Source organism: Castanea sativa, chromosome 3 (genome assembly GCF_040712315.1).
Source record: "Castanea sativa cultivar Marrone di Chiusa Pesio chromosome 3, ASM4071231v1".
NCBI classification, from domain to species: Eukaryota; Viridiplantae; Streptophyta; class Magnoliopsida; order Fagales; family Fagaceae; genus Castanea; species Castanea sativa.
Genome location: NC_134015.1, coordinates 49,423,498 through 49,439,059, shown reverse-complemented (window position 1 = coordinate 49,439,059; position 15,562 = coordinate 49,423,498). Strand labels below are relative to the sequence as shown.

At 34.4% G+C, this 15,562-nt stretch overlaps 1 protein-coding gene across 1 annotated transcript; it reads left to right on the top strand.

Moving 5' to 3' along the window:
- Positions 1 to 718: 718 nt before the first annotated feature.
- LOC142629102 (putative F-box/kelch-repeat protein At1g15680) lies at positions 719 to 1,891 on the top strand. Its single transcript, XM_075803090.1, has one exon. The coding sequence runs from the start codon at positions 719 to 721 to the stop codon at positions 1,889 to 1,891; it is 1,173 nt and encodes a 390-aa protein (XP_075659205.1).
- Positions 1,892 to 15,562: the final 13,671 nt, after the last annotated feature.

Here is a 15,562-nt window from a genome sequence, read left to right as displayed (position 1 = left end):
GTTAGTGAAATATAATAATAATAATAATAATAATAATAATAATAATAACGTTTGAGTTTGAGTTTAAGTTGGACTTATTATAGAGATAAAGTTTCACTCTTTATTAAGTTTGGATTAAACAAATTTAATTTTGTTTAAAAAAAATGATGAGTTTGTGTTTAAGTTGGACTTATTAAAAAAATAGAGTTTCACTCCTTGTTAAATTTGAATTAAACAAAAATAATTTTATTTAAATTAAATGATAATTTTATTTAAATATTATACTGACGTGGAAGATTTTGAAAACTTTAGAGGCTTCAGTTTTTAATATATAATAATAATAATAATAATAATAATAATAATAATAATAAATTTTAAAAAACATAATAGGGTTTTTCTTGCAGGAAACCCAAAACTTATTGGTCTTTATAATTAGATAACTCTCAATCAAGAGAACTTCTCAAATTTATACAAATCCACTAACATTTCAAAAGCATAAAAATAGGACCACCGACTAAAAACAAGGACTCCAAAGTCCAAACAACTCTTATTTAATACATGATTTTACATTTGCATCAACTTCTAACTCTTTATATATTTTGTTCCAATCCCGTTTTGGTTTAGATTTACCTCTCAATTCTCTTTTCTCTTGTATAAATAATTAACGTGGTGTGTAAATTGAGTTATAACAACAACAAAAAAATCTCGCTTCCTCTTCTCCTCTCTGACTGATATTGCCATGGATTTGATACCATGCATCAAAGAGTTATTGGCAGCTCTGTTGCCTTGGTGTCTTCCACACAGTAAGAGACACAGTAAGAGGTCCAATCTGTTAGACCAAGGCATAATAACAACAACTCTAGATGATCTTCACGACAGTGTATTAGTGGAAATTCTGATTCGGCTACCTTTAAGGTCGGTATTTCAATGTAAGTCCGTCTCAAGTCGCTGGTTCTATTTAATCTCTACTTCCTATTTTGCTAACCACTTTAATAGCCACAGCTCTTCAATGCATCCACATCCGCCCTTTACCTTGCTCATCCAGAGAAATTGTGATCTCTTCTTAACTCTCAACAAACCCGAATTCAAATCCTTTAAATCGCCAAATTCCATAGCAACGCCAAATCCAGTACACAACAGTAACAATAAGAGTGTTGTCATTGTTGAAGCTTCGTGTAATGACTTGCTTTTATGCAGCAGTAGCGAGTTTAAGCCTCCATATCAATTGACATTTTATGTGGTAAATCCAATTACTAAGCAATGGGTGGTACTCCCTCCTGTACCTTTATTTGGTATTGATTACCGGGTCGGGTTCATATGCCGCTATGACAATAATGACACCCTCAATTATAGGGTGGTATACATTCCTCCATACGATGCAGAGTCAATGGAAATGGAAATTAAAGTAGAGACATTCATATCTGAAATGGGTGAATGGAGCGAGTCAATGGTGTTGTGTCCAGGTGACTTTGGCCGTCGTGGTGTTCCTTATAAGAATTTGCTTTTTTGGTGGGATAATAGTTGTGGACGCCTTATCTGGTTCGACCCATATAACCGTGAATGCTATCGTTTCTTTGAGCACCCTATAAAGTTGGATCCATACCACAGTATCAAATGTCATGGAGTGTATGTTGATTGCTTGCGTCAATGTCAAATTATAAAAAATCCACTTGGAGCGTGTCACGGTTGCTTGAGGATATGTCAAATTTTAAAGAATCCACAAATGATTTTACGCCTTTGGGAGCTCAAAGACTATGATGATAATGGAGGAGGTAAATGGTGCTTGGAGCACGAGATGCATTTTGATGAGATGGTTTTGGAAAAATATCCTCAGCTCAGAGAATACATAAATAGTGATTATTGTCCAATGTTAATAGCTTATCATCCAAACGACAGGACGTCGTCTATATGATTATTAACTTTCTCAAATTTTGGATGCATGGTAATGATGTACAACAACTAATGGTTATATCATGCAACATGCGGAGAAAAACATTGGAGGTGATCTATGATAATACATTCATGCCAAGAATTCGTAATCTTATTATTTCTTACCGCAATTTATTCGATGTTTTCACCTTTGTGCACATGTGGTGGCCGACTCCAATGCCTTCACTCTCATAGAATGTCATCTACTTATGGTTCGCTTGCTTCCATTTGTGTATAATGATTTGTCTATATTTATTTATATTACTATTTCTATGGATAAAACCATAATCATATTTATATATATTTTATGGTTATTTGCTGATTTCTTTTTTATCTTTGCATTACCAAGTGTGTATCTTAGGTATTAGTATTAATATTAGCATTGATTGTCACCTGTAATGCTAATTGTCTTACTCGGATTTCGCCTGCACATTGTTGGGAGTTTACTTGGCGATGAAAAAAGCGTAACATATGTGCAACAGTAGGGTGATAAAAATCCCAGTTCAGTCACTCAACTAACCCACTCGTGGAGTGCTAGTGGTATAGACGTATAGTAGTAGTGAGACTCCCCGCCCCTATCTCTTAAACCTGAAGGAAGGTATTAATGTAGGCTTTCCCTCTAATAGAAAATCCACCATAGGATAATTTTGTCCCTTGAAAAGCAAAAAGTAGGCCCTTTCTTTTTCAATAATGAGGACTAGATGTAATGCTGAAGCCGAGTATTGTGCAGTGGCATCAACTATTAGTGAACTTGTATGAGTTGGATCTCTCTGACTTGATTAAATTGGGATTTCAATCACAGAGAACCCTATGGACATGTTCTGTGAGAATCAGAATGCTACCCACATAGTCTCCAAGTAGGTCTTGTACCAGAGAACAAAGCTGTAGAGTGTGTGCGAGAACTTCCTTAATTATATTCAGTTTTAGAGTCATCACCAACCATTGGTGTGATTGATCACCTAAGTCTAATCAATTTTATCTTCTAAATTAACTATGAAAACCCTAAAGCTCCTAAGCTAAACTAGGAAATAAAAGAACGGCTCGAACCGGAAATCATAGATTTAGAAGGTCAGTTATGTGTGGGAAATGTGTTAAGGATCCCACACACCTATCCAAAAGGATATTACCTCATTTTGAATTTAATCTTGAAATTGATTACCATTTAAAAAACAATTTAAATACTTGGCATTTGGTTTTAAAGAGCCTTTAATAATAGTTAATTTATTGTGAAAATTCTGACTAATTCCTAAACCTAGGTAAATAATATTTTAGATATTCAATGTTTGGTTAACACGACCTAATTCAAATCATTTGACCTGACTCATGGTTACATAAACAGGTGGGTTCATGAAGAGTTCGGGTTTTCAAAATATAAATAGAATGGCTTTGGGATGAAATTATTAAATTTTAAAAGGGTTTGGTATATAAAATGTTTAGAGGCATTTGGACTTGGAAAGGCTCTTTTAATCCATACCCAGCCTGTTGCCATTCCTATTCTTAGTGGAGTTGCCTCCACCAAGTTCTTTCTACAATTTTCAATAGACAAAAGTAAACAAACTAAAAAAATACCAGCGCGGGACACTATAAAAGGTTTTGTGGGTGTGTTATAGAGGTTGAAGGCTCAAAAGTTTGGGTAGAACTGGAGTTACAAATAAAATTTGTTAAAGGCAAGTCTGCTTTATCAAGTGAAAATTGTAATACTTGAGCTTCCATCACTTTTTATTAGTTTGAACCAAACGCAGAACAAGATGCTTCCACAGATTCAAATATTCTACACCGAGTTGAATAAAATCTCATCCAAACTCGATCATAAATCATTGCAGGCAATAACAATAGTTTAACATTAAAAGGACAAATTCATGATGAGAATTTGAACCAAATACTATATGTATAAGAAAAACAAATTGGCTTTCTTTATGGAAGCTGAATTAATCTGCTAAACTGGGCAACAACAGACACCTTTCATCAAAAAGCATAAACAAAACAAAACAAAACAAAAAATCACCTCAAAATTAATTGGGATGTAATTAGTACATACTGCAACTTGGTCTTCTCACTTTAGTGTCTAGTCACATTGAGGGAGAGTAAGGATTCACCTATATTAATCCCCTAACCTTAATAGCCAACAAGGCACTCTTGCTTTGCACGATTATCTAAAGCTTGGAACAAATCAAATTATCATAGCAAATTAGGGTAATCTCATAGATTTAATTCGCCATTAGCCAATTTTTCTATTTACTTAAAACAACAAAAGGTCAACACTCACATAATATAATTCATGATATGCCATTTGGTTTCCCTCCACTCTTTTCAGAAACACAGGGCACTGGAAACTTATCAAAGTGGAAAGACACCTACAAAGTCCATAAATAGTAGGCTACAATAAACTATTATTATTTTATAGACACATAACTCCTAATTTCTGACAAATTTGAAGAAACCAACTCAACATATATTTACTAATAACTTATTTATAAGAAGATGGCCAAAACAACTGATCATCTGCTCTTAGTTTGTTAAGTAACTTTGGACTTTTGGGCTGTTGTTCTCATTTAGGGGTTTGTTAAGCATTGCCAACATTGATGCAATATATTTAGAAGGGTTCACCAATACAAACACTATGGGTGTTAAGTGTTCTCAAAAGCAAAGAAAAACAAGAATAATTATGAGACAGAGAATGCAATAGACATATTGATAGTAGTTTTATCTCCTCTTTTTTTTCTTTTTTTCTCCTGGATTAGGATGGTCAGGGCATATTCATGTATCAACCAAAATAAACTTTTACTTTTAACAAAATGAGCTCCACGCATCACAAAAAGACAATGTACATTGGCAATAGACATCTACTATACTCTTCATTTCTCTTAACTTAGAAATCATCCTCAATTCTTCCTCTTTCTTTCCTTTTCTCTTCATTTTCAAAAATTCAAAGGAAAAAAGTGTGTCTATACAATGAAAAGGGGGCTAGATCCTCAGGAAAAGAAAATAGTAAGACCTAGTGCTTTGCATGTTACACCAGCTTGAAGTACCATATCAGAGTAAAAAATAAAAAGGCGAACTCAAAGACTGATTAAAAGAGCGCACGACTCAAACATGAGCAGAAAATAAAGTCTTACTCTGAAGTATAGTAGACTAGATTAGAAAGCATTCAAATCAAAAGTTGGAAGAACAAAGTACGTTTTGCATTATCCCATAAGCCACCGATTACATCAAAATCAACAAAAGCAAACCACCATTATCTAATGAATCAATCAATATCAGAATGAAAAATATATAAATCACAAAATCTATTAATAGAACGATGTTGGTCAGATTAAATGGTCTTATAGACCCAATGGGACTCTTACCAGGAGGTAGAGGAGTAAGGGTTCAAGTGGTAATCAGCTCCAAGGCTGCAATCTCTTTGTCCATAGCATCCCTCCAGTGAGAATGTTTTACAGCTTGGTAAAAGAAGTCGGGGTCTGAGACTGCAGGTTGAAGAGCTAAGACAAAAGATTGATACTTTGGGGATAGGTGATCATAGGAAAGGGAAGGAGCAAGGTCGTAAGGCTGACCTGCAAATGGAATAATCTTTCAAGTAATTGGGTGGTTTAAAGACTCGAATAGGTCTCCTGAGAGGTAGTGAAGGTGAGGAAGGAACAGATGGAACTATGGGAGAACTAGATACAGAGTGATCTGCAGATGGTGAGATTTGCAAGTGTTCAATAAGAGAGGGAGAAGAAGTGATAGGAGAAATATCAGGAAGGGGAGAAGAAGGTGAGAGAATTGGGTCAGATGTAGGAACAAGAGCAACATCATTAGATGTTCAAACTTCTAAACACCCAAATGCACCCAACAAAAGCAGATCACTAGCCATCGTATATCCATCCAATAAAAAAATAAAAAAAAGATTTTGATTTCTGTTCAAAATTTTAAGTGCTCTAGATAACCTCTAATTGTGCTCTTACCGGCAGCTTTAAGAATAGCTGGTTTCAGTTGAAATTAAATCCTAAAAAAAAACCAAATGTAAAGGAACACTTTTAGACAAATCTTTTCATCAAAGCTCAACACATATGTCATTTAAGTAATACAAAAGCGGGTGACAAGCATTTAGCTTAATCGCTATCACCACCGGTCCATTCAATTCAGTCCTTGTCAACATGATTTTCTACCCATTTGACTGCTATACGTGCAGCGTTTGATCCTCCTGGAAATCCTGTTCACTTATAATATCAGCCACGCCAATAAACAGAAGGACCAATAGAGTTCCAGGACCACCATATTGAGTGTGTAAAAAGTTTTTTAATATCTTTCCAAAATATTATCAAGTAACATAGTTTAGTAACAATTTACTTCCACAAATCAAATGATCACATTCATCAGCAAAGATACAAGTTAATAGAAAACCAAAAATTCATCCGCAGCAGAATAGGCTATGAAAGTAGAGGCTCAATATTCCTATTTTTTGGTTAGACAAATCAGGGCTAATGAAAAAGTGGGTATATCCTAGTGAAATGCTGTAAGGAGAAGTTGCTGTCCTCTAGAGATCATGTCTGGCATCACCCGTACCTCCATGCTTGAAAATCAATAAAACATGGACGCATAATATTTAATACAACCTTCAATCATCTTCACCACCCTAAGACCTTACCCATCAATGAGTGCTAAGGAAAAAGTGCCCGAATATAAATTTGTTTCAGATGTAAAGCTGAGAAACATACCTTTCTTCATCCCATTGTCATTTCTGCACCCTTTGCAATGGCATTCACTCGAGCACCAAAGCTTAGCCTGTTGGAAATGAAACAAACAAAAAATTATAACTAAGAATGCTTAGAATCATTTTTTTTTTTTTTTGGGAAGGATGGATATGTACCTCATAACATTCACAATTCTTCTTCAACCACTCTAATTTTATGCAATTGCAGCCCTTTTTAAGCTCCAAAGGGTGATGTGTCTTCTCATGATTGTCAGAAAATCCATGACCAGATTGAATTAGCTTTCGTGTTAAATATATTAACAACACGATGTGTTATATCATTTGTATATGCTAGGGTGCATGAGGAAAGGGAAGCATAGAATAGGAACTCCAAGAACACAAGGGTTACGTGATTCAACCTTGTCGGCCTACGTCCACAGAGGTATCTCTTATGGGTTACATCTTTATTATGTAAGAGTGTAGTACAATAACTTGTATTACAATAAACCCTAACATGAGTATATATACTAAACCCTACGGTACTAGTACAAGTAGAAGTGGACTTTGACTTATTACATTGGGCTAATATGTCTAATATATCTCTAACACCCTTCCTCAAACTCAAGGCGGAAGCTTGATGAAGGCTTGAGATTGGATAAGCATAAGAAGATCCCTTGGAGATGCCTTGAAGAATGCCTTTAAAGAAATCACGATGAAGAATGTGCCAATCGATCGATTTCGGAACTTCAAATGAAGTAACAGAGTCCAAAATCAGAATTTACGCAAATTACTGAGCAAGATAGGCCATTTCAAAAATTTTGACTTTTGGTCAAAGGTCAACACAATAAGTCAAAGTCAATGGTCAACACCGTCAATGGTCAGCACCGTCTAGGTCAATTCTAGGTTTTCTGGGTTGGGTCAAAGATTGGGCTGCAAAGTCATTGACGTCATATGATGATGTATCAGTGACAAGGACTATGGTTGACGTGGCTATGCTTGCATGTCTAGTAAGGTGGCAAGATGACGTCATCGAATGACGTCAATCTTGATGTCAACTAGTTTTTCAGCACATGGCGCGTATAGGTGTGTGCAATAGCAGATGACCTCTGAATTTCACCGCTTTGTAGATCGGTGAATGTAGAGGCCAATAGAGCGGTGCGTGCAGTGGATAGATCAGTTGAGAGTGAAATCCATGAGAGACGCGTAAGATTGTTGCCTGAGCTTTAGCCACATGTGGAAGTGCGTGCTTATTCCGATGGAGATCGGATTCTTAGGTTTCTGTCACGGGATGCTGTGGAGCACGTCTATGTGGTTGGTTTCAACAGGCAAAGGCTTGATTTGCACAGATCTGTGATTGGAGGGGCACGGCTTTCTTGGCTTGTGGATCTTAGACATGGGTGTGAGTAATGGTGGCTGCATAATTGCATGGAGCCCAGATCCGAGAGGCAGTAAGGCAAGCGGCTGTGATGGAGAGGGTTGATCTATGTTGTTGTGCACATGGGAAATTTCTTTGCTGTGTAGAGATGCTTGTTTAATGCCAAGAACAAAGTTTGACTTTGATATCATGTTAAATATATTAGCGACGCGATGTGTTATATCATGTTCTATATGCTAGAGTGCATGCAAAAGGGGAAGTATAGAATAAGAACTCCGAGAATATGAAAATTACGTGGTTCAACCTTGTCGGCCTACGTCCATGGAGGAATCTCTTAAAGGCTACATCTTTATTATGTAAAGGTGTAGTACAACAACCTATGTTATAATGAACCTTAACATGAGTATATATAAGCGACTAAACCCTAAACTACTAGTACAAGTAGAAGTGGGTTTGGACCTATTACATTAAGCTAATATAACTCTAACACGTGCTTTGTCAATAGTTTCTACATGCTACTATTTTGTCACCCTAAGTAGGAACACCTTCCTGGAGTACAGTAGCTTCCCTCGGTGAAACAATTGCAATACCTAATAAAAATCATCACATAATGCATATGGATAAATGAAAGCTTAAAAAAGTAAAATGCAAGTGAAGAAATGAAACCTTAAAAAGTATACGTACAATTTCAAGCATTTTGATTTTTTACAATTGCAACACTTGCTACTAGAAGAACCAAGAAGAAAGGGAACCACTTGGAGAAGTGTAACTGTAAATTGCTCATCTACGCATTAGAAGAAATCCTATTAGAATATATTGCAGAAATATTTAAGGAGATATAATTACAAATCTACACATGCACTCCTCAAACACATCTTGCACAAACAATTGTTAATGACTACCCATAAAAAAAAAATGTTTATTAATTTAGTGTCTAATTTATTTTTGGCTTGTTTTTGTCTCTACTAAATAATGAACTGAGTAAAAAAAATAAAATAAAAAAAATGCAGCAACTCTTCTAACATGTCTCAACATAATCAGAAAATAATGCAAATATAATAAAGATTACCCAGTGGAAGAAGAAAATTTTTGATTTCATGAAGATAGTATATTATAAGTTTCTACATGCATGGTAACATTTATTTTCTTTTTTAAGAGTTGTTTGTTTCTTCCAATATCTCAGTGGTAGTACCCGTTGAACAGTTCTTTGAAGAAAAAAAAAACTATCAATTTAATATATATTTTTTAGCAACTTTAGACACGATTAAATTGGTTTCTTTGTATTAATACCAATATGATCTTGCAAAAAATTATGCAATATTAACCATGTTATTGGCATGTTAAATGTCTTTCATGCAAATTATGGCAACATTTCCATGAATATTTTTCATATGCGTAGAGTATTTAAAAATAAAATTAAAATTTTAAAATTTTGTAAATTCTAAACGGTGTCATTTCTATTAAATACTTTAAAATTTTATAAATACTTTACTTAATATTTCATAAGCGATACATAAATTAGAAAAAAAATCCAACCTTTTTATAGAATTTAATATATTAATTGGACTATTAATTTTCATATTTTTATAAAACATATTTTAAAACTTTTTAATTCTAAAAATATTGAAACAATTAGTATCATAGTAAATATCATATTTTAAATGGTCACTATCTCTCTTGGTAATGTTAGACAACAATTCTTTTGAATAATGAATTTTTAGTAATGAATTTGTCTCAAAAACTATTAATTATAATTATAATTTTGATAGAGAGAGAAATGAAGAGTAAAATTTTTTACACTCTTAAACTACCACAAATATAGTAAAACCATGATTTTAAAAATCGGTCTGGACCAGCCGGTGTGACTGGTTGAACTGAGAACCGAAGGCTAGTTTGGTCCGAAAAAAGGCCAAAAACCGAAAAAAAAAAAAAAAAAAAAAAAAAAAAAAAAAAACCGAGAAAAACCGGTAAAAATCGGGAACCGGAGACAAATCCGATTTTGTCCCCAATCCCATTTTTTAAACCATGAGTAAAACGTATTAATAAAATGTTGAACATTTGGAAAGAATATAATATTTTAAAAATAATTTATGTTTATTAAAATTTTTTGCCTTAATTAACAATTTTACATCCTAAGACAGATAGGCAAGACATTCCATTGGCTAATAGAAGATGTCTTTTTTCTTTTCTTTTTTTCTTAAGTGAGAGGCCTTACTTTTTCTTTTCTTTTTCTTTTTTTCTTTTTTTGTGCAATGCTATAAGACAAATAGATATGATATATTCTATTTTAAGATCCATCTTCAATTTGGAGGCTTAAGTCATTGCTTAAATGGCCTAATAATTGAGCCGCCCTGTTCTTTATGTTTTAGAAGATAGTCCTAATAATGTGGATTATTTTGCAACTATTATTTATGTTTTAGAAGGTAGTCCTAATAATTTGGATTGTTTTGAAGGTTTCAACAAATGCACCATCCTTAAGTGCACCATTCTTGGTTCAAAAAATGTTATTCCAAAAATATTATTTTGGTTTTTGTTATTTTTTTTCTTGATCAACTAGTTCTTTTTTTTTTTTTTTTGAGAGAGTTTCAACCTATGGCGTCCGCTCCTGATGATAACTCTATATCATTAGACCAAGACACCTATTAGTTTTTGGTGTAGGCAGGGATTGAATCCCAGATCTCTTATACAACTATCAGAAACTTTACCAGTTGAGCTAACTGGAACCCACACTAGTTCTTCTTTTTTCGGTTTGATTTCTTGGGCTTCTTAGAGCCTTTTTGCCTTTTTCAATGGTTTACGTATTATGATGCCACGTGGCCTACCTCAACAAGAACTAAACACCTGAGCTATTCTCACATGGATAGCATAAACTTGAAGGAATATATATATATATATATATATATCAGGGTCGGCTCTAAGGTACAAGCGAATGAACCAAAGGTCCCAAAGTAGAAAAAGGCTCTCAAATTTTAGTTAATGGGGTTATTTCTTTTATTGTAATAGTATTAATTAAACCTAAATATTAGCCAATAAGTAAAATAATATTTTTTTATCAAATGAAAAAAGAAAGAAAAATAAAGAGAAAAATGTTACGTTCACAGTATTTTTCACAATAAATCCTAAGTATCATGTTGTTATGGCTGTTATTGGTGAACAAAAAAGTAATTTTAGTGGTAGGTTTAAATTAGAACTAGTAACAACTTAACACTTAAGGATTTATTATGAATGTAGCATGTTAGGATCATATTTTCTATGTAATTGGTTAATCATTTGACAAAATGCACTTTACTTGTAATTGGGTAGATCTAAGATGGATTTAATATATCAAGAAGTATGTTGATCAAACATATCAAGTGGTATTTTTAAAGTCATGAAGATTGATTGAAGAAACAAGTTAAGAAAAGCTATTTCATTAAGTCTTGACAAAAGCTCGACCTAAGCTCGATAGATACTGCTATCGAGGTTAAATGAAGAAACTTGACATAAGCTCGTTCTATCGAGAATTACGATTTCAGAATTTTCAGATCTGGAATTCAGTCATGATGTCTTATTTTATTAGGGTTTCTTTTCTCACAATCCTAGTCATATATAAGGCAAATTTTAAAAGCTATCATATACGAATATAGAGATCTAGAACTCATATACTAAACGCATTAAGATTTTGTAACCAAGTGCTTCCCAATCTTCATCGTTTATGAAGTGAAGAACTTTGCAACCAACAACAATCATTCAAGTTGCTAGAGTTAGTCACGTACTAAGATCCGTGCAAAGGAGTTAGTCATAGATTGAAGATTTGTGCAACAAAGGAAAGAAAGCTACTACAAGATCAAGTCCAATTAGGTATTGGAGTAAAGGTTCAACTGTAGATTGGTATTTTGAGATAAGCCAGGGTAGTGGTAAGATTCCTTATACTTGTAACTGCTTGATTATTTACTAGTGGATTCTTGGGAGTGGTGACCTTAAATTCACCCGGTGAGATTTTTGCCTTGTGAGAGGTTTTGCTTATTTGTTAACAAATCACTATGTCATTTTATTTTCCACTACATTTAGTTCATTTGGTAATTTGTTAGTGCCTCCACAATTTGCATAAAATTTGACCTAATTAAATAACTTGAGTAATTGGATTAATTAACTGTGGTCAGTCTATCTTAACCTAACATAGCACTTCTCAAAAAAGAAAAGAAAAGAGCATTACACAAAAAAATTCCAGAACATTTTTCAAAATAATTGAGTTGGCAAACTTTTACAATAGCAACTTTTATTTGTTTTTATCTAGGTTTACTACTAACATCACATTTTTACTTACCACTATCAATCCGCCACATCAACAGGTGTAGAAAGTTGCTTCTCAAAAAAAAAAAAAAAAAAAAAGGTGTAAAAAGTTTTGTCAAATATTTTGTCTATAGATTCTCTAAAAAAAATTTCGTGGTTAATTAGTAATTTTGCATCTAAAACAAAATAATAGAATTTAAGTTATATTAAAAAAAATTTAAGTCATATTTAAATATATAAAGGGCCTCTATTTAGTTTTCCCTCAAGCCCATATATATATATATATATATATATATTCTCTTCTCATCAACAAAGTCTTTCCTTTTTCATCTACTTATGTTATAATTTTACACTGTTATGAATTTGCTTTCACAGGTTTACATAATTTTTAGCAACCATTATCAGTGTTTGATAATTGTTGCAGAGATTGAAAAAATTTTGGGATCAGAAGAAATATAAATTCTGCAACAAAATGTGAAACCTAACTAGGGAGAATATCGACTGTTAGTATTGAAAACATAGAGCATATTTCCCTCTTTCCTCTATTTACTAGGAAAATGCAGTCTCTCCTGCAGGTTAAAATTTCTCCTAGTTTGCAAAAAAAAAAAAAAGTATATATATGAAGCACAATTTTGGAACTACTTTCTACTTCTTACACAAATTTACGTTGAAAATGAAATTTAATATGTGGTTTGTAGTGGATTCATCTCATTTCAATCTTTTGGATTCTTCTGCCCCAATAATTTAGTCAACATGGATCCCACACCATACTCTTGCACCATCATTTATGTCCTGCAGTTTTGAATCATCTTGCTCCTTTGCTTGACCTCGTTAATCTATTAGCAGATTTTATTTCACCAGTATATGTGGATACTACCCATTGATAGAATTTGAACCCCTCTCTCTCTCTCCTTAGGGTGATGCATAGGGGTGGCAAAATAAGTCCAAACCCATTTGTCCATCCAAACCCACTCATTCTAATTAAACCCAAGCCCACCCAATTATTAGTTGGGTTAAATAGGCATCGACTCAATTAGACCCAGTAATTATTGGGTTTTAATGAAAAACCCATTGAAGCCCATTTAACCCAAAAACAACTCACCCAAATTCAACCCAGCCCTTCCCACCCAAAATAATAATAATAATAATAATAAAAAGAAAAAAAGAAAAAAGAGACCCAGCCCTCAGAGTCTCAGACATTTCAGAGTTTCAAGAGAAAACATTTTCCCTCATGAAAATTACGATTCCATTTTCAGAGTTTCATGCATAAGTCTCCATGATCTCATCAAAGTAAAGTAATTAAGTAAAGCTCTTAATCTAATCTTAGGGTTCATCTAAAAAGCAATTTTAGAGGCTGAGTATATGAAATCGGCAGATACTTTTTGTTGCATCTGGAAATGTGAGGAAACCTATTTGTGCTTGTAGATCAGTGCTCTATGAAAATTGTTGTGTTAATTAAGTTCTGCCTATGGTATTCCACCTTAACAGAATTGGTTACCTACAAACAATAGGGGTTAGCAGCCTAGTTCAAGAAATGTTAGAAAATAAATGAAATATACGAAAATGATGGTAAAGGTTATAGTTTCAGCCTTTCAGGTACCATTGCTGTCAGTTTGTGAATACTATAAAATAAACATTGTTGTGTTATTTTTTTATTCATAACCACACTCAACAAATATATATATATATATATATATATATATATATATATATATATATTAATAACCACACAAAAAGGGTTTCTATATGAGTAAACATTCGGTCAGGCTGTAGCGTAAAACTATTGTTTTATGCCAGCCAATAAGAAGCTGCCACGTCATTTATTTTAATTTTTTTTTTCTCGCTCATTCAATTCACTCTCTCACTCTCTCCGAACTCTCTCAAAGTCCTTCACTCTCTTTGAACTCTCTCTCTTTGTTTCTCAGTCTCTGACTGAAGCTTCTCAATCTGACTTGTCATGGAGCTGAAGAAGTAAACGAAAACCAAGCCGGCGAGCATGAGCTTCGGGTCGTGAAGCAAGGTCTTGCCTTTGACGATCTTCTTGATCGCGAAGGGGATCCAAATCAGGGTTGTGACCACGATGAAGCCCAGTTGCCTGGTGGAGAGGAACGGAGGCCAGTGAATCAAACTGACGGCGAGCTTGGTCATGGCCTAGACGAAATCGGCCATCGACTCGGCGAGTCACGAGAAATCGCCCTGGTCCGATTCGGAGCTGGGTGGCGTCGAAGAAGATGAGGAGGTAGTAGGGTCTTGGGGTTTTCGTGGAGGTGAGGTAGCGAGAGACGGAGTGGTCGTCGAGGTGGATAATGCCCGATTTGGATCGGGATTGGAGCTTCGAGACTCGGTCTGAGTCGGAGGAGCTGGTTGAGGTTGAGATGAGAAGAAGGGAAATGAGGAGAAGGAGGGGGAGAGAGTGTGTGGGAGACATGGTTGTGGGTTTTTTGGGGTTATAGAGAGAATCAGTTTGGTTTGTTTTTGTTTTGGATCTTTGGATTTTTGTTGTGTGGCTTGGTGATGGTGATTGGATCTTTGGATTTTTGAATGGGTATATGAATTTCATTGATGGTGGTTGAATGGGATGGTGGCTGGGTTTTTGTGTAGCTTGATGATGGTGGTTGGATGATGGTGGCTGTGTGGGTTGTCTTGGGTCTGTGTGATTAAACTAGGATATGAATTGCTTTTCAATTTCCCCTTTGGCTATAAATTTTGGCGTTTATGTCCATCCAAGATAAAAAGAAAAGCCACTTTTAAGTTCGCCACGTACAGCTCCGGCGAACTCGATGTGTGGTGTGGTGGAAGTTTGGGCAAGCTTCGGTCTGAGCTATGAGACTGAGAAACAGAGAGAGAGTGAGGGAGTGAATTGAATGAAGGACAAAAAAAAAATAAAGGAAGACGTGGCAGCCTCTTACTAGCTGGTGTAAAACAATGGTTTTACGCCACAACCTGACCGAATGTTTACTATTATGTACTAATTTTGAAAGTTTATCAAAAAATGTACTAATTTTGAAATTTTGATTCACAAATAGTTGTATTTTAATTGGTTAACATTTAATGGTGTACTTGCATCGGATATTGCTATTTTAATTTCTAATTGCAGGGGCTTGATGACTTGTGACTACGAGAAAGTATATAGTGTTTCAGGAACTCCACATCAGCACTTACTTGGTGTTTCTAATCCTAATAAAAAAGTGACATCTGTCTAAAAGAAACAGATCAGTATACTACACCTTATACACCTGAAAAGACAAAAATACCCCTGAAAAATTTCAAACCCCCGCCTTTAACACCCTTTTCCCCTTCTTCAGCAAAATCAAAACTCTCTCTCCAATCTC

Coding starts and splice junctions, on each gene's coding strand:
- LOC142629102 (XM_075803090.1), top strand. CDS start 719: ATGGATTTGATACCATGCATCAAAGAGTTATTGGCAGCTCTGTTGCCT.